Source organism: Danio rerio, chromosome 19 (assembly GCF_052040795.2).
Source record: "Danio rerio strain M-AB ecotype USA chromosome 19, GRCz13ab, whole genome shotgun sequence".
NCBI classification, from domain to species: Eukaryota; Metazoa; Chordata; class Actinopteri; order Cypriniformes; family Danionidae; genus Danio; species Danio rerio.
In genome coordinates, this window is record NC_141039.2 from 45534097 (window position 1) to 45555000 (window position 20904).

Sequence of the window (20904 nt, forward strand, 5' to 3'; positions counted from 1 at the left end):
TCCGCCCACTATTGTGTCTCAAGCGGTCTGAAATGGTCAAACAGTTTGGAGTTAATTTGTTTTAATTTCGATTAAGCATTTTATTTTTCCTGTTATCATTTTATCCAAACAATAGTTTAGTTACCTGAGTATAGATTATTGGTCTGTTTTTATTTATTTTGGTATTATGAATTATTTTGTTACTTTCAATCTTTTTATTAATTTTCTGCCTTCTGTCTTTTTCATTTTAATACCGTTGTCCAGTTTATTTTGTTATTACTTGATTTTTAATCAAGTTCCCAATAATCTATTCTAAACTTAGGTCATGTTTAATTTTAAATTTGTTGGTTTTGCTATTTGGGGAATAGCCTTTAATCTCTCTATTATTATCATTAATAGGCATAATTTTTCTTCCCTTTTGATTTTTTTTTTGTACTCCATCTTTTCCTCATGCCTTATTTATTCCCTCACCTCTTAGGTTATAGGGAAAGTATTACTATATAAGGGCAAGTATTAGTCTGAAGCTAAAGTCAGAGCTATCAATCTATAGATCCCACATCTGATCAAAACATGCTGGGCTAACACATTAATGTTTGTAGATGCCCCTGAATACTAAGGCACTCTTTCTACTTTTCTAAGCCATCCTGTACTGCTTTTACCTATAGGGGATTATTATGATTAATCTTTTAGATTCTTTTATGCCGATTTAATTTTCCTTTAGCCTCCCTCCATCACAGGGTGATAACCTTCTCTATCCATCAGATACTACAGCATACTAAGATTCCTACTCCAACTGGCTCGCCCAGAATAGTAGATCCATAGTACTGCCCGTATCCGGACCCGAATCCTCTGCTTGTGTGGTTAAGTGTACAGGTTATTCAGGTTGCAGATCAAAAGATTGGGTTCATCTGTCTGACATAACTGACCCCTGCTGAAGGATGCGTTAGATACCTTGGCGTTTTGTCGCTCCGGCTTGTGTGGATCACAGTGGCATCAGCAATCGTACTCCAAGAAGCACTGTCCGTGCCCACTGGCATACGATCAATCTTGGTTAATTACCCTGTCATGATTCCACACACGTGCCCGCCTGAGTGAGATTGGCCACCTCATTCTACAGGCCTAGTGCGGCACCGGAATCATCAGGCAAAACCCAATTTTGAATCATGCCAGGCGGTCAGTGACTTCCTTGAGTGCTACGTATTGTGCTAAAAGCCTACGCTGTGTGAGCTAACAACCGAGTTACATTATAGGCAAGTGATCTGGTAGCGACTGCAGTAGGAGTTGGGGAAAGTCTGACCAGATAGCACGCTCTTGCGACCTTCATCTGAATGCCTTTCACTCACCACCAAGTGTAAATAGCATGTAAAACCTAGTCTAAACCTAGCCCACTACAGGACTATAAAACGAACATTTTAGACATGCCCATAGGTTTTGCTATTCTCTCTCTCTCTCTGTCTCTCTCTCTCCCTCGTTTCTCATCCTTGTCTGTCTTTCAGTTTTATTTCTATTCATATTTACTGATATCCATATTAGTATTTTCTTTCATTTTTCTTTCCCTGTACACTCGTTCATCCGAGCGAGGTGCCTTTTTGTCTAACTTATCGTTAGTATTATTCATTTTTGTTTTTTGGGGTTACTGTTATTTTTATTTACTTAATTATTTTTATTTACTTTGACCTGCTCAGAGACCACGCTATTGAGAACCACCAGGGTGATTTAAATAATTGATTGATAATTTGCACAGCCTGGCGCATGACTAAAAGCCTTGAGGCCAGTACGTAGATATCAACTGTTATTTAGTCACCCAAATTCGACATCCGAATTGTCCGGCCCCCAGTGGATCCTTAGAAGGACCAACGTCTAGCCGGCACATACCCCCTAGCTGACAACCCTGTCAGACTAATAATATAGCACAATGCTAACATCCACTCGATTTGGCCATGTGGGTCTCTCTCTCTCTCCCTTGTGATCTCTGTCTCACCCAACAGACCAGCATGTCAAGTGCGCCCAGCCCGCTGCTCACTGGGACCAACTGGAGGCCTGGTTAAGTGCTTAACCCACAACCTCCTGCCCAACGACGCCATGGAGCTGCAGCGGCCAAGCAGAGAACAGCTGGACGTCTGCATTAATCCGCTGAGGGCGAACGACCTAGCCCGGAGCCATGACAGCCAAGCCCAGACTCAACTCTCCAGGGCCCTGACACACCTCACCCTTGCACCGGCCAGACCCATAGGAAAGGGTCTCAACCAGCTGGAGCATCGAGCCCAGGGCGCCTGCAAGACGACGAGGGAAAAGGACGCCGAACTTCTGGAGCAAATGGACGGACTACACGCGCCCCGATGGAGCTACAAGCGGACAACGCACACAAGGAGCGATGAGAGGAGAAAGCCAAAGATGAACTGAGTGTAAAGCTACAAGCTGAAACACTATTGTAAAGAGCAGAACTAAAGACAGTGAAGCTCGGGTCAAAGCCTCTAAAGTCAACGGCTGAGGGCCCGAGCAAAATTCCAACACGGAACCCAACAAAGAGACTTTTAAGCATGAACCTACCAGAGTTCACCCAGAAATGTCACATTCCTACAACCCATGTGACTACCTGAAAGGGGAAGTGCCACAGTCAGCCCCAAAAGCCAAGACTGGATAGACCAGCAGAGGGGGGTGAATCCAACTCATACTGCCCCGCCAGCCAGCATTCCAGCAACGCCCATCAGCAACACAGGGCCAGGACTCCCTCCAATGGGGTCCCCCACGACAGACACCATCTGTCAGCCAAAAACTTTGAACCAGCTGGCCAGGGAAATGCCAACTTTCACCCCAAACCTTGCTGAAGGCGACGACACGCACTCCTAATTTTAAGACATTGAATTTTACACTTTTACACAGAGGCCAAGTGCCACTCTCTGTGACAAACTGTATCTGCTAAGAATTACTTCGAGCCGTGAGGCAAGAAGTTTCCTGAATCAACAGCGCCGTGCCATCAAAGCAGATTACGAGCCGATGCAAGAGCTCTTACTAGAGTGTTTTACCTGACCCCGTGTCAGAGTAAGGACTGATTGTCGCCATGGGTCTCAGAACAGCCAAGAGACCTCACAAGCATACTGCAGTCGACTACACCAACCCTACTTCGAGACAGGAAATGAGCCACGGACGGAGGAGTTCACCTTCCAGATCCTCTCTCTCTCTAAAGCCTGCTTTCTGTGGTGAGTCCGCACACGGGCAATGCCCTGCCCCCACGCCCTGACCACCCAACAGCGGCAAAGTTTAGCTCATAAAATCTGTTCAAAACAAAGACTGCTTTGAAAGCCTATCAAACACCTACGAGCTACCCTGTCTCAGAATCTCATCCGGAGCTGACTTTAAAAGGCACGTTACTGTTTCCCAGCCGCAAGACTTCCAAGAGTGAGTTAAAGCCTTTCTCCGCCAGCAGAGGACAGCACCGCCAGGAAGGCGCATGTCCCAACAACAGACAGGATGCTCAGAGACACACTTGGACAAGCCACTCTCCACAAGCAGCCCAAAAGGAGCCTAACAGCAACCAAGGAATGAACAACCTGCAGTAGCTAGGAGCTCAAGCAACCAGCATCCAGCTAGTTACACGCCAGAGAAAGTCAAAGGTGAAAACCTGACACCAAACAACGGCACAGTGGCGTCATGAGCAGCAGAACTGCTAAAAAGCTTGAAGGGGCCCTACAGGAAGTCAAGCCAGACTCCTTATGACTAGAGGGGGGTCCAAAACCATTTACCCCCCCTGAACACCTGCTTTCTGCTCCATCCCCACAGAGTACTGCGAGTCCAACACAAGCTAAAGACTGTGTATCTAACTGCAGCATCACGCTTCCCCCCAAGAAGCAGCCAGTGCCACCATGCTTGCAACCTCAGGTACCAGGAAACACTGGTCTGGTTGTCTGTTTACCTCCCGAGCCACAGCCCACCAACCAGCCACACCTGCGTACAAACAACTGCTCAGGCCCCTGCACTTCAACTCTTGGGGAACCTGAACAAAATGGCGTGGCAACAACGCGCTACTTGGCTGTAACCGTGGAGATGAAAGAAAGATGAAAAACGCGCGTCAGCACGGGAGCAGACCTCACATTAATGTCATCTTTCCTGTTTGAGTAACTCAAAGCAAGAGCTCAGAGACTAAAACGAACACTTAAATGCCAACCAGGCAGGCTGATGGTGCAAATCATACAGCCAAACTGAGGTTCAACTCACATACATCGCTCCCATTCAAGTAACGACTGTCCCCATGACTGCAGTGCACCCCGTGTACCCGTCGCCAATGGGCACATACCTGCTGCTGAATGGTAAAGATCCGCTGGATATGTTTGAACCTCTTTCGAACTTTGAACCCCTTTAAAATCTGGGCCCAAGTGCGAGAACTCTCTCACAGCCGTCAGGTCAATCCCAACAGACTGTCAGGTCACCAAGGTCGCGGGAAACTGCTGGAACCCGCGAGAACCCGAACTCAACAACATAGACGGGGTCAAGGTCGCTACTCTGCAGCCTTCAAACCAGCTAGCAACCCCAACGCTTGCTGCCCCAGGCCTCAAAGGGCTTAATGTTGAATAACCGGACTGTGAATGACACTGTACTTGCACTGTGAGCAGACAACCCAGCAGCCATCAGCCTCGCACTATGCGACACTCAGCCTGAACACACCCCCAGACCTGTGTTCAACTAACAAGCATACACACTACTGTCCAAATGCTGAACTCTCACACATGACAACTGCCAACAGCATTTGCACATTGAACTTGAATCGGAACGGCGGATGGTTGACCCATCCAGTCCTAACTCTCACGGCCCCGCCGCACGATGTTTACATCAGAGCTAATAGCCTGATACATCTTCAGGCATATATATAGACACCTTTAACGACCGGTGATAGGCACCCACACTTCTCACAGCCAACAACGGTGGCTGTCACCCTCAAGAAGCCCCACTCAGGCCAGACCATGCCAGAGGCCTGCTCTGTCATCATCAAACAAGACTCTGTGGTGCCAGCCTACACAAACAGGTGCTCTATATGGCTCTCCATACGAAAGGCCGAACTCTAAACCATACATTAGGTTTCTTCCAACCAACAACAGAAGGCATAAAACTGGGCCTCAACCTGGAAGCCATACCCTAAATTAAACTGTCCTCATGAACAGTATATGTCTTGTGTAATAGCTGCATGGCAACTGACATAAACATCCCCAAAGACTACCTACTGGGACGATTGGTCAGCTACGAGCTCCATGACTTTGAACTCTTGGGCCAATTAGTGGCCTCACCCTACATGCAACGACACCAGAGGGGAGCTTAGAAAACACAGACTATACTGTTCCATTCCAGCTCGCCACACTCACGTCTGTCTTACCAGTAAACAAAGAACCGGTAGGCAGAAGTGAGCTCACAGAGGACTAACTCCTTGCCGTGTGCCCAGCCACTCGTCACCCCATCACTAACATGGATGAAGACAGGGCACTTTCCTCAACAGAACAGACATACTGAGGCCATGCAGGATGAGGCCAACCGACAAACGTCAGCACATCCTGTATAACTACCACGGTGCCCTCACTAAAGACTCTTTAGACTGCAAGTCCCACTGACCTTCACATGGAAATATCCAACTCCACGCTGGAAAAAGGACATCGGGCTATGCAACAAAACCTGCTCGGCACCCATCTGGCCCGTCCTCAAGCCCAGGGTCGAAGGGTGCCTGACCATAGAAAGCTAAATCAGCAAATGCCATTGTCACGAGGGCCAACGACACCACTGGAACAGGAAGTGCCCAGAATTCAAGGACCAACCATCTCCTCAACGCTTGATGTGGTCCCCGCCTTTTGGACGATACCTGTACATCCAAATGACCAGCATAAGCTAGCTTTCACCTTGAACAACAGACACTAAACGATCATGAGTTGCCCCGTCGGCTAGGCCAACTCACCAGCCGCAAGCAACACCCTCCTGAACAAAGCATATGCCGATGCTTATATTAGAGGCAACCTCATCTACGTTGATGACATCCTTAATGAATGTACCACCGTGTCTGGCCACTCAAAGGAGATAGACCATGGCCTACAAACAGTTGACTGTGGCTAGCGCAAAGACTACCGCCTAGCAAGGTCTCCGAACTGAGCAGCTCCCTAAGTGGGTGAAACTACTCCAGAGACACATTATTAAGAATTTTTCAAAGACTTCTAGACCCGTGACAACCCTGTTCAAAAAGGGCTGTCCTTCTGTTTGACGGAAGGTCAACAGCTGGCCACGACTGAATTGAGACAATGTCTGGGCATATGCAAGTAAGACACTCCTTGCGCCAGAAGGCAAATACTAAGACTGTGTAATAACATCTCTCTGCACGGTGGGTGCCATTTCAACAACTACTCTCCAACTTCTTTGGAGCACAGAAGCCATCATAGACACCTGCCACCAACCTGTCATGTTACTGAACAGTCAGCACATCCGGGATGGCATAAAGACTAACGCCAGTACGGCCATGCGGCCGAGGGCCCCCCAGGGCCACTGTATTGACCCGCGTTACACCTTAAGCCACAAACCCACGCTGGACAACAGCATAGCTGTTTACCAAGACTGTACAACTGACAGACAATTGGCAACGCTGTAGAGGAGGAACCCCAGCCACCTCTGCCAACCTGTCATCCTAGTACTCCCAAGTACTGGGATGAGAATGCGTGCCAAGGTATGCCCACAACCTGTGTCGATGGATGCTCCCACAAACATCGCAGTATGGAGAAATGGCAGTCAACCCTGCAACCCTTCAAAGCACAACAGCCCATGACATCAGAGTGCACTTAGCTGCAGACTCCAACTTGCTAGACTCTGTTTCACGTTCCACCTCCATGAATGGAAACAAAAGGCTTCAGAACTGCCCACCACAAGCCCGTGAAACATCAATACTTTTTCTTTTTCCCAAGTAGGCGACCACAACACTGACAACCACATCATGGTCGTCTACAGAAAAACGATAAGAACAGTTCAAACTTTCAGGCACTGACAAGGACCTGAATGACTGGACCGATGCCCTTACCAAGAAGGTGCATCACACGGTGGACTATGGTCACCACCCAACCAAAACCCCGAGATCTGGCAGCTGTAACCGGCAGCCAACAACCCTGCCTAGCCTAGCTGCCACATCCAATCTCACCAGCCCGACAAATGTCGCAAACGACATTGCGACCACGTAGGCATCTGACTCCTCACGTCAGACCAGTTTTATTTTTTCCACCACTCACCCCACCTACCACCCGATCCTTCTGTCTGACCTCAGCTTCAACACAGATGTCACTCAACACCTCCTACATCTTAAAAAACAGGTGCGTGTGAATCCTTTTTGGGTTGTCCCTGAAGACCCCACGACACCACAGTTCGTGCTGCCTCAGAGCCAGAGGGGGGTAATGCTAATGTACTGACCCAGCACACAGCAAAACATGCCCAGGGCGCTGATTCACCGAGCACCACAGCAACAGAGAAACCATCCTCTCATGATCAGACACCCAGATGGATCGGGCGGGACACTTCCATGGGCTCACAAGGAGCAACAATTTTTTTTTTTTTTGTGTGTGTTTTTCTCTCCTTCGCTTTCTCTTCCCTTTGAACTCATATGCCAGTACACCAAATGGGTAGAGTGTCTCTCAGCACCGACGACACAGCCCAGACCATGGCATATCTTCTGATGATGTAAACAACTTGGACAGAGGCACCCACCCTGCACTACCAACATCACACAGGAAGGGCAAAGACTCCTGGTTGTATACGCTTAGCTGCATAGCAGCCAACCCTCAAACCTACGTATCACAACCAGAGTAACAAAGACTGGGCCACAAGCCAGGAAAGGGGGTAGAGACCCTGCAACCGGTGTCACCGTGGAATGCCCAGCCAAGCACAGTCATCACAGACACCACCTACTCTCTCCCCTGTTCCCTCTCTCTCTCTCTCTCTCTCTCTCTTCCTTTCCTACACAGGATACAGCCACGATCCTGTATCCTGTACCTCAGTCTCACCAGAAGACCACTGCAACCTCACAACTATACTCCTCTATCACTCATCTCTGGAAAACTGCGGAACAACTACCACTCTGTGCCTCCCGACAACAGGAAAGCACACATTAACAAGGGCCTCGCCATTCAATAAGATGCAAGCACCAGTGAACAAGTGCACCGCCATACTCCCACGAGCCTTTCAGCGGAAAGCTGGGAAAGGAAAGGAACGCCAAGGAGCTGCACCCACGTTGATTGAAATTAAACTCCGTCCAGCCGACTCAGGAACGGACATGGAGGGGCCCTCACTTCCGGCCCAACCAACAAGTTAAGTTAGATCCCAACCAACCGGGTTTTCTCCGAACCACGTTGTTTGGGAAGAGGGGGACTGTAACATATTGTAACCTGCATTCTGGAAATAAACATTCCATTTAACATTCCAGAAAACAATCTGGGTGAATTGCCAGGACAATAAAATCACTTGGCGACGAAAAGTCTGGCTTAGTAATCCGTGGTGACATGTTAACAAGTCTGGGAGACTTTACAGAACCACTCTCTGCCTACTTCAAAAGAACATGACCGATAAGATAAGAAAGAAAAAAAACCCTCGTTAACCAACGTTCTGCTCACAGACAAGACATTCCTCAAAATTAAACAAAGACATTTAGAACCCAAATCTCTTGTTTAATTTCATTTAACTTTTGTAATGTGTACAATCCCTGATATAGACTATACACATTCGTACTTTCAGGCCTTTTTAAAAGCATCAATGATGTAAGGATATGGGAACTATGTTCATGTACCTTTAATGTGATGTACTTGTAGAGTGTTTGGTGTCAATAGAATGCCCTCGACATTTTACAACGCATGATGCATAGATCGAGACCATAACTCGCATTGCTTTATTCTTTAAAGCCCTGTATTAAATGCCTGTCCGCATGCTTTAGGCGGACGCTCAAATTTGCATACGCGCAGCCCAGAGACAAAGGAAGGTTCGCGCGCAAACTTTCCCCTGAAATCATTGGTCAGAATGCTGAACGGGTCGTCACGTGACCCGCAGGTATAACTCATTCTGCCCTCCCAAACATCTGGGCAGAAAGAGAACGTCCCAAAAGAAGAACATCATTGTCGGTGGCCTTCGGGCCACACGTGGCTTCCTAAGCCGCATGGACTTTTTTCCCGCCACGTTTTCTTTATTTTCCGGCAAAGTAAATTCAGTTTAAAGTTTGCGATCGTGTTCGTCCGAACTGCATTACAAACTCCACGCATCAAAGGACATCAAGAGTAGTTTTCATCACGACGGAAGAGAGACGCATAAAAGAGACCTCCAGACATGAAAAACCAGGTGATTTTAGTTATGCGATTAAGCTGTGCCCCTTTTTATCAAAAAGGTGTTTTTTTTATATAACCTTGGTGGTCCTTAATGGTGCGTGTGGAACTGAAAGTTTTGTCACTCTTTAATCTGAAATCTATATTTTCTAGCTTTACTATTTCTCTTTGCTGTTACACGTTCTATAGACCCGATATCTCCACGTGGTTTACCTTTGTTTTGTGTTTAATGTATGTTTGTGCGTTTGTTTGTTCGTTACGTCTGACTAGTCAATAAATTCCATTATAATCAAATGAATTGTATTGTTTGCCTCACGAGAAAATGTCACTGAAATACAGATTCCCCTGCCTAGCGATTATAAGTTGTTTAATACTTTTGAATGATTAATCTACTTCACAAGAAGTAGCAATTAAATTCCCTTTTTCTAAATGAATAGATTTGTCCGCTCGGAAGAGCGGCGGCTCTGCTTGTGTTTGTTTGGTCAAATTAACAATAAATTGATCCGGAATATTAATGATTAATAATGATTCGTTATTGTTTATAATTAATATTCATAATCTGGGAATCCGCTTGGTCGCGCGAGCATGATTGTTTACAATCATGTTTGTTTGACCAAACTGACTGAAGCTTAAGCCGGAATATTAATAATTGAGAATAAACCGTTATTTTTAATTATTAATATTCATAAAATGAGCTAATTTCATGCTACATTAGGGTAAATTAATTGATTTGTGTTGGGACAACATGAAGGAATTTTGTGCAACCCAGGGTTTTTTTTACAGTCTAAGGCCGTACTCACACTAGGTACAGTTGCCTCGAACCGGGCCAAAGCACACTTGTCCCCCCTCCCGTCTCCCCCGACGGCCCGCACTCACATCACAAACGGGCCTCGGCACGCTTACGTCATCGCTGCTGCGCTGTTCAGTGAGAAGCGCTCTCTCACTCAGCAGCACAGTGGAGATTTCTCTAGTTATATCGTTTCAGTCGTTTGATATGCAGTGACATGCAGTCAAATATTTTGCCAAACAGTCCTTAGGGATGCGGTAACACGCAGTCAGATATTTCGCCGAACAGATCCGCCACTTTTGGCGCTCATAAACAAGCTCTCGTGCTGCAGGAATGAGGAGGTCTGCTGAAGGCGCGCAGCTGTCATGCTGTGAGGAGTTCTCATCTTTAATAAACTACGGTAGTTTGCGTTCACTGAACAGTAAGAATGATTAATGAATCCATATGAAACAACCCCTTAAAAGTCACGTCTCGCTTTCAGTTTCGGGCTTTGGCGCGTTTTGCACTCACACACAAGCGTACTGTGCCAAAGCCCAAGTGAACCGCGCTCAGGCACACCTCTTCCAACCTGGCCAGGGCCGGCCAAGTGAACCGTGCTTGAGCCCGATTCAGCGCACTTACACTTCTCAAACGATCCGGGAAATGGGCCTGAGCACAGTACGGATGGCATAGTGTGAGTAGGCCCTAAGTTATATACAGTTTTACGTTTTTAAAATAACCCGCAATAGGTGAAATCTGCGAAGTAATCAGCTTCATAACAATTATTTTTAACAATTTAACAATCAGCTTTTTAACAACTATTATGTAAGTTTTAAGGCTGTAAAACCTCTCACTACACACTTTATACACTTTTCTCAGTCAGGCATTACCATTTTCAAACTTTCTCTCGTTTAAACACTCTCAAAGTTCAAACCTTTGTACAAAAATAAGTTCAGTATTGTAGAAGATCTCTTCTTTATGGAAAGATCAAAACCATTTGATCCTCATTTATTTTTTCTATTATAGCGGCCAACAGCCACGTAACTTCTACCTTCCTTTAGCATGTCCAGAAGTTCAACTTTTTGTGCAATAGTTAGCATCTTCCTCTGCCTTCCTCCAGTGCTGTTAGATTTTGCTGTATTTGGCTTAAACGTTCTTGGGTGACTCGCCAATGTATTAGATTGCTCTAATACATGAAATAAGTAAGCTAAGTAAGTTCTAATGGGGAGAAGACTTTTTGAAGGCAAGGCAAGCTTATTTATATAGCACATTTCTCACACAGTGGCAATTCAAAGTGCTTTCCATAAACAGGAATACGAGAGACAAGTAAAAGAAAATAAAAACAAATAATAAAAGTGAATAAAAACAGATTAAATGTGTTAAAAGAGTTTATAAAAGAATGAAAAAGAGAAAAACACAATAGTGCAATCTGTTGGACATAGCACAGTGCTCATTTAGTAAAGGCACAGCTATACTGATGAGTTTTCAGTCTCCATTTGAATGTGCCTAATGTTAAGCACGTCTGATCATTTCTGGAAGCTAGTGGATGTGTTAGTGGATAAAGGCTGATTCACCCTGCTTTGACTGAACTCTTGGAATTTTATAGTTTATTTGATCCTAAAGATCTCAGTGATCTGTTGGGTTTGTATTCAGTGAGCATATCTGTAATGTATTGAGGTCCTGGGCCATTTAGTGATTTATAGACTAGTAATACTTTAAAATCTATTCTGGAGACGGTGTAAAGACCTGAGGACAAGTGTGATGCGCTCTGATTTTCTGGTTCTGGTCAGAATCCTGGCAGCAGCGTTCTGGTTGAGCTGCAACTGTCTGACTGTCTTTTTGTGGGGGCCAGTGAGGAGGCTGTTACAGTAATCAACCCTGCTGCTGATAAAAGCATGAACACGTTTCTCTAAGTCTTCACTGGAAACAAAGCATCTAATTCTTGCAATGTTTTTGAGATTACAGTGTGCTGATTTACTAACTGCTTTGACATGACTACTGAAACTCAGATCTGACTCCAGAGTCACACCAAGATTCTTGACCTTATTTTTTGTTGTTTGACAGTGTTAAGGTACGCATTCACCTTGAGAACCCTATTTCTGTTCCTAAACGCAATGACTTCAGTTTTCTCTTTGTTTAACTGAAGAAGGTTTTGGCACATTCAACTTTTAATCACTGTTGAAGACAGCATTGTTCCTCAGCATCAATGTTAACCTGTCTGTAACTTAACCCAAAGTACTGTTCTGTGAGACTAATTTATAGCAAAGGTATGACCCCACGGATATTACACAACTGGTTTAATTGGGTCACAACTGTTGAGTTCCTGTAAGCCAGTGGTCCCCAACCTTTTAATCACAGTGGATCGCTCAACCCTTGACAATTTTACCACGAACAGGAGGGGAGGGGGCGGTTTTTCGTAAGTTGCTAGGTGACCATCAACCATTTTCTCTGATGATGACAAGCTGACAAAACATTGCTGTCACTCTGATACAAGTTTTATTTATGGAGAAAATTACAAAGCACTGCAGTGTTTGTGTGTTCTGTGTTTGTCTAAGATAATTATTCTATTGAAATGTGTATATTTCATACAAACTGAAGCACAAGCCGCGCACCTCCATTAGAAATAACAAACTTGCGCAAACTCTAGAAAAGAGGCGTTATGCGAACAGCCCCAGATCTCCAGCAGTTGATCTTCTTGCACAGACATGCTGGATTCACCTGATTTGTTGACAAATGGGTTGCAGGTCTATTCCTTGGCAGTTTGTGGGTCCCTCACTGTCTTTTGCCCTTAGCAAAGAAACCTTTCAAAGACTTTGTTGCCATAAACATCCTCAGTTTTTCCTACTATGGAAGTCAATGGTTACAGGTTTTCTTCAAAAATGTTTTGTGTCCAACAGAAAAAAGAAAACAAGAAAGCAGAGTGTGAGTAACTAGTGAGTACAGTACCTTTTTCCTTTGCTTTTTTGAAACATTTGTACATACAGACAGCAACATTGTGAGAATCACTATACACATGCATTTTTGTGCCAGTATTTGCTGGTCACTCTAAAGAAACTCGTGCATGCATGATGACACTGTTTCCACAACACATTTTTTGTAGTTTACACAGAGATAATAATGGCATTGTTTTCAAAAACTGAAACGGGTTTTACAGGCCTCCATAATGTAACGGTGTTGTGTAAATAAACAGCTCAAAAGCTTTTGTTTTCAGAAGTTCATGGTTTTATAGTTTACACAATGACATGAAATAAGTGTAGTTATATTACATTTTAATTGTAGTATAAAGTCAAATGTGTGCGTTTTTTAGGCCTCCAAAAGGCTGTAGTCATGTAAACGAACAGTACCCACCGCCCACGGTTCAATACATACCTCGGTTTTTTAACACAGTTTTTGTTTCGGTTCGGTTCTCAGGGCTTGACACGTGGTTTTTTATTTTTATTCTATAGACAATAGGAACAGTAAGAGGTTAAGGAAAAAAAAATAAAAATGATTTATTGCAATACTCATTTTGTTTTACTTAACACTGAAATCTCACAGCTGCTGTTTGCTCATGTACAAACTGGGGAACACATAAAATCCTACACTTTGAAAATAAACAAACATGTGAAGTTAATAAAGATAAATTGGCCATTTCAAATAAACATATTTGTACTTCAGTAAACATAAATAAACTATCTTAATTATCTCAGTGCTAAAAAAATGTGAGTCTGTAATCTGTAACGCGCATCGAGTGCTTTTATAAAATGACAAAAGCCCACATCTCCAATCACCCAAAACAGCTGCAAATCTTTAGCAATAAACACCCGCACTGCCTTTGATATTTTTCTGTGTCTCTCGGAACCAGTTGAGTCGATTCAGCGAGGGATTGTTGCTATTTGGAGGACTTTAGTAACTTCTCTGCTATTCTGCCTTCAGACAGTGATATTGCCGGGTGATGGCGCTGCAGATGTGCAGTCATCTTTATACGTGTAAAAAAAATGCTTGCACAGTTATTTTTTGTTCACCGTTTTTTCTTTTATTTGCATTTTTGTAAGACGCCGGTGCTTTCTTGTACTGTTGCCTCAGCCTCACTTCACGGTCGCTCGCAATGTTAGTGTATATATAAATATACATTTAAAAAAAAAATTGTAAAATAAGGTTGTTAATCGGCCACTTAATGGTTAAAAACTCAAGTTAAAGATTGACATCTGTTTAAAAACGCATTTAGTGTTTAGTCTCTTATTTTCAATTCATTTCAATCAAAAAAATGTCCACAAATTATTATTTTTTTATTGTCATTCATTTATTCATTTTCTTTTCGGCTTAGTCCCTTTATTATTAAGGGTTCGCCACAGTGGAATGAACCGTTAACTTTTCCAGCATATGTTTTACGCAGCATACAGTATGTTTTGTCTTCCAGCCACAACCCAGTGTTGGGAAACACCCTTACACACTCTTTCACACACATACACTAGGGCCCATTTATTTAATCCAATTCACCTATAGCGCATCTCTTTGAACTGTGGGGGAAATCGGAGCACCCGAAGGAATCCTACACTAACACAGGGAGAACTAGCAAACTCCACACAGAAATGCCAACTGACATAGCCTCGGACCAGCGACCTTCTTGCTGTTAGACGATCGTGCTACCCACCGCCCAACCGTTACGCCCTATATTGTTTCACATCTTTAAATAATTTTTAACAGTAAAATAATGCTATTAATTGCCCACTTTATGGGCCATGTTTAAAATTAATGCATTTAAAACATATTTAGCTTGTAGTCACTTATTTTTAATTGATTTCAAGATATTATTTTTTTTTAAGTATTTAAGTCTAGACAGGCATAAAAAAACAAGAAAAAAGCATTGTTTTATTTCCTCTGTAGATGTTATCAACATTTCAAAATGACATTTGTTAGATTGCAAAACTTTTTTGTGGTAAAAAAAATTAGTCTTGGCACCAAAATCAGCTTTCAATCATCACAAACAAATCTCACAAACATGTTAGCCTTTCGTGGGTGCAGTGCGGGATGTTTTTGGTTTCTTAAAGTAGTGTTGAGTGATGGATGATTGCATAGTGTATCATATAGATCATATAGATTTATTTAAATAAACTAATATAAATGTTTAACATCATGCAATGATTAGTGTTTAAAATTAAATGCCTATTCACTCTTTGCACCAAAATCAGCCTTTAATCATGCACTCATCCAAACCTCACAAACATGTTGGCCTTCTATGGATGTTTTGTGTTTCAAAGTAGTGATTGGATGATTGCATGCTGAAAATCCATTGATAATATAGATATTCCTAGATAAACTAATGTACAATTTTAACATCGTCCATTGATTGGTGTTTAAATTGAAATGCATATGGAAATCCTAATTCGGCCTTGGCACCAAAATCAGCTTTGAAGTTTTGTTTCTTAAAGTAGTGTTGAGTGATTATATGATTGCGTCTGAGTATTTTAAAATCATGACTTAAAACTTGCTTTTTTTTAAGGGTAGCTTTCATTTGATTTAGACTTATTATTATTATTATTTTAAGTGTTCTTAATTATTTTGGGCAAGGCTAGTTTATTTATAAAGCACCTTTCATACACAATGGTAATTTAAAGTGCTTTAAATACATAAACAGGAATAAAATGAACACATATAAAAAAATAATAACAACAAAGAATAAAAATTATTTTTATATATAATATAAAAATTATAAATTAAAATTATAAATCTTTTAAATCTTTCTTTTAAATATTATTAAAAACAGATTAAAGTGTGTTAAAAACATTTTATTATTGCATTTTTTTTTTTTTGCATTCATTCTTGTATGTATCTTTTACTGCTACACATTTTATTTGCCTGTAAAGTGCCTTAAGATGCTAAAGGCACTATATGAAAATTATGTTTATTATTATTATTATTGTGGAAATGCATTGATATAGGCGACGCGGTGGCGTATTAGGTAGGGCTGTCACCTCACAGCAAGAAGGTTGCTGGTTTGAGCCTTGGCTGGGTAAGTTGGCGCTGCTGTGTGGAGTTTGCATGTTTTCCTCGCATTCGAGTGGGTTTCCTCCGGGTGCTCCGGTTTCCCCCACAGTCCAAAGACATGTGGTACAGGTGAATTGGGTAGGCTAAATTGTCTATAGTGTATGAGTATGAATGAGTGTGTATGGATGTTTCCCAGAAACAGGTTGCAGCTGGAAGGGCATCCACTGCGTAAAACATATGCTGGATGAGTTGGCGGTTCATTCCGCTGTGTGCGACCCCGGATTAATAAAGGGACCAAGCCGAAAAGAAAATGAATGAATGAATGCATTGATATATTTTGGATAAAAGAAGGAGGTAAAAGCTTGACATCATCCATTCTTTAGTTCTTTAAATAAAATGCATATGCAAATTCCAATTAAGTCTTTGCACTAAAATCAGCTTTTAATCATGCATGCACTTCTCCGAATCTTACAAACATGTTAGACTTTTATAGATGTTTTGTGTTTCTTAAAGTAGTGTTGAGTGATTGGATGATTGCATGGGGATTGTATGATTACATTACTAGTATTTTTAAATCATCACTTAAAACATATTTTTTAGGGTAGCTTTTATTTGATTTGAATTTATTTTTGTTATTATTATTATTTTATGTGTTTTAAGTTATTTTTATTATTGCATTTCTTTTGCATTCATCCATGTATGTATCTTTTACTGCTGCACATTTTATATGTGTAAAGTGCCTTGAGATGCTACTTTTAATGGCGCTTTATAAAAATTAGAATTATTATTATGGTTTAAATGCATTGATAAAAGAGATATACTTAGATAAAAGAATGTAGACTTTTAACATCATCAATTGATTAATTTTTTTAATGAAATGCATATGAAAGATCTAATTCAGTCTGGGCACCAAAATCCGCTTTTAATCATGCACTCATGCAAACATGCTTGCCTTTTTTTGGGTGTGTGCGGCATGTTAAGTGTTTCTTAAAGTAGTGTTGAGTGATTGGATGATTGCACGGGGAAAATGCATTGATAATAGGAACATTCTTAGATAAACTAATGTAAAATTTGGTCTTGGCACCAAAATCAGCTTTGATGTTTTGTGTTTTTTAAAGTAGTGTTCAGCGATTGGACGATTGCATGGAGATTGTATAATTGAGTATTTTTAAATCATCACTTTTTTTAGGGTAGTTTTTATTTGACTCAGATTTATTATCATTAATTTATGCACCACTTGGCATTTCTGTATGGAGTTTGCATGTTCTCCCCGTGTTGGCATGGGTTTCCTCTGGGTGTCCCCTCACAGTCCGAACACATACACTATAGGTGAATAAACTGAATGGCCATATGTGTGTGAATGAGTGTGTATGGATGTTTCCCAGATTCATTTGTGTAGCACAGTTGTCCTGCGAGACACAACATTTCGTTCCTCTGTATGTTCACACATGTAGTGGAATGACAATGAAGCTTGACTTGACTTAATACTTAGATAAAAGAATGTAAAATTTACATCAGCCGTTAATTAGTTTTTTAAATTAAATGTATATTCAAATTATAAACAAATTCTATTATAAGTTTTTTTGCATTGACATTGCACATTCCCTTGACATCCTCTGTTTATTCTATTATATTTAATTCAATCCCCATCTCTCTCTCTCTCTCTTTCTTTCTCTCTCTCTCCCCCCCCTGCTGTGTGTCATCTCATAGCTCCGCCCCCATCCGCCCCCCCAGGCCTACACTGATGACATCACAAACAGCAGTTATAAATCAGCCAGTAGGATCGCAGCAGAAGCTCTGTGGTGGTGCTGTCTTACCTCTCTCTCTCTCTTTCTCTTGCGTCCCTCCATCTGCTCTCGCTCTCATTCTCTGCTGCGCTTCAGCTCAAACATGGCAGACGCTTTTATCGGCACGTGGAACTTGAAGGAGAGCAAGAATTTCGATGAGTACATGAAAGGAATTGGTGAGTGTCATGTGGATGTGTGTGTGTGTGTGTTTTATAGCTACATGTAGGGTGTGCCTTTTGATGCAAGTGAGCACATGTCATTGTGTGTGTGTGTGTGTGTGTGTGTTTTGGTGTGCAATGTAAGCTGAGATGCATTTATTGTGTGTGTGAGAGGGAGAGAGAGAAAGAAAGAGATGAAGTGCATGTGGTGCAGGGAGGGTCTCTCCCTCTCTCTCTGTCACACACACATACGCACACACAGACACATGCAGACTATCACATGTGCTTTCACACAACCACATTCATTCCTTCACCATGTGTGACTATGAACAACCTCTGTTCTAGTGCGTAAACCACAATGATTCCTTTATTTAAATTGTGTGTGTGTGTGTGTGTGTGTGTGTGTGTGTGTGTGTGTGTGTGTGTGTGTGTGTGTGTGTGTGTGTGTGTGTGTGTGTGTGTGTGTGTGTGTGTGTGTGTGTGTGTGTGTGTGTGTGTGTGTGTGTGTTTGAGCAAGAGGGAGCAACCAAAAATGTGTATGGTTGCACAACTCTTCAGTAAATATGACCTTGTCTTTAATTTTTCTTCAGTCTCTGATTGGTTACTCAAATCATATGGAAATATACGTCTTAGAAACAGGTCAGGCGTTTCTTGAGAAGCTGTGTGATATTTTGAGGTTTTTAAAGTCGTGTTGAGTGAGTTGTGGGTTGAGAGAGGAAGACGAGGTGGGGAAAATCAATTAGTGTGCATCTATATGAAAGGAAACCGAGGGAGGAGGGAGACGAAGTGGCTGACACACAAAGTGGGGGATTTCTCTTTCTTTCCTTTTGACCAATCAGTTTGAGAAGCACCTCAAGTGAACTACAATGAACCCTGATTTTCTGCTTCCCATCTGTGGACAAAAGAAGAAGAACGAAAAAAAAAAATCTGGTCTGTCTGCATTCGCTCGTATACTTGTACACCGTATTTGCTGAACAAATCGATAGCAGTTGCTGCATTCTCCCAAAGCCATTTACATGCTGATTTGACCATTCTGACCGTTCCAGAGTTTGACTATTTGTGGTGACGTGTTATTGGTGACTAACCACTGAATAAATATACATGCAGACTTAGTTTAATTATTACTGTTCTGCCATTAAGCTATGCAGATACTCTTCCTTCATTAGCATTTATGATAATTAAGGGCATTTTTGATCATTTTACATTTTTACTTTTTAAAATATGATATAAACATATAAAAAGTATTAAGTATTAAAGCATTTTAAGGCCCTTTAGATTTTATTTTAAAAATATAAAATAAAAAAAATTAATAAACTACTTAAATCTCTTATTTTTTTAAATTGATTTAGCTTCTTCAGAGTATATATTTTAAAATTTATTTAAAACTTCAAATATTTTGTGAAGACTAAGTAAGATTTCCATAACGTGTTTTGAGGCGTTAAAATAAAACAGTGTTCAATTAAAAATGCAAAAAAAGCTGATCCTGGATTTGAACTCTAGATCTCGAAGTGTAGTTCAGCAACATGTTGGCGCAATGTTGACAAGGCTATCAGCACCGACAGTTCGTAAAATAAATTATCGAAATTTAAATTTTTTTTTAAATGTAATTTTTTGTAATAAATAATTTCACTTGAGACTCTCTTTTAGGCACGTGCAAGTACCTGCACAAACACAAGGGTTAATAACAGGACTTTTCTGATGTTTCTTTACAATACGTGACATCGCCACCTACTGGCCTGGCAGTTGCTGCATTCTTCTAATTCCCAATTTCTGCTTCCCATCTGTGGACAAAAGAAGAAAAAAAATCTGTCTGCATTCACTCGTAAACTATTACACAGTATTTGCTGAACAAATCAATAGCAGTTGCTGCATTCTCCCAAAGCCATTTACATGCTGATTTGACCATTCTGACCGTTCCAGAGTTTGACTATTTGTGGTGACGTGTTATTGGTGACTAACCACTGAATAAATATACATGCAGACTTAGTTTAATTATTACTGTTCTGCCTTTAAGCTATGCAGATATTCTTCCTTCATCAGCATTTATGATAATAATAAATAGCAGTTTTGTTAATTTTACTTTTTAAAATATGATCTTCTGTAAGTGAAAAAATAAATAATAATAATGTTTAATATTAAGTGTTTAATGTGTTGAATAATTAAATATTTTAGAGCCTTCAAATTTTACTCTAAAATTATATAATAAACATTTAAAGATATGAATCTCTTTATAAAATGTTTTAAAATATACTTGGCTTCTTCAGAGTATATTTTTTAAAAGTTATTATTAAACTTTAAATATTTTGCAAAGACCAAGTAAGATTTACATGTGTTTTGAGGTGTTAAAACAAAACTGCTTTCAATTAAAAATGGAAAAGAAGCTGAGTCTGGATTTACCCTTCAAACAGCCAAAAGGTAGTTGCGCTACATGTTGGTGCAACGTCGACTATCAGCACTGACAAATTCGTAAAGCAATACATTTTTTATATATTTTTCCCTCGAGACTCTCTTTTACCTTACTCCTACCAAGGCACTGACCACCTGACTAACAAAAACACAAGGGTCAATAACAGAACTTATGATATTTCTTTACAAAAAGTGACATCGCCACCTACTGGCCTGGAATTCATAATACAGCATTTTAATAAACTATATATTGAACACAAGTGAACATACACAAGTGAACACATAGCCAGTCTTGTAAAGAATATAACAGATGACAGAGTGAACAAAAATAATTAAATAAATAAATTGATCAAATAAGTAAATAAACCGTTACATTAACAACAATGTGCTACCTACTTAGTGATTATTGTGATTTTTTAGTAAGTGATTTTTAGTGCTGAACTTGACCAGTGAGTCTAATTTAGGGCATGTCAATACCGGAGTATAAAAGTGATGGTGGTCACACTTTATTTTGATTAGTACGT

General features: G+C 41.4%; 1 protein-coding gene and 1 long non-coding RNA gene across 3 annotated transcripts in view; one reads left to right on the forward strand and one right to left on the reverse strand.

Moving 5' to 3' along the window:
- Nucleotides 1–386: 386 nt before the first annotated feature.
- LOC147832662 (uncharacterized) lies at nt 387–5269 on the reverse strand. The gene is made up of 2 exons (XR_015517224.1): nt 3473–5269; nt 387–3283 (listed from the first exon to the last, which is right to left on the reverse strand). It is a non-coding gene; the product is annotated as an uncharacterized LOC147832662 (long non-coding RNA).
- A 12536-nt stretch (nt 5270–17805) lies between these two features.
- fabp3 (fatty acid binding protein 3, muscle and heart) overlaps nt 17806–20904 on the forward strand; it is a 10212-nt gene continuing 7113 nt past the window's right edge. Inside the window, exon 1 of one of the 2 annotated variants that reach the window (NM_152961.3) lies at nt 17806–17992. In NM_152961.3, the coding sequence (NP_694493.1) occupies nt 17920–17992 (73 nt within the window). In that variant the 5' untranslated portion in view covers nt 17806–17919. The remainder of the gene's footprint in view (nt 17993–20904) is intronic. The other variant, XM_087293864.1, reaches the window with a different exon arrangement.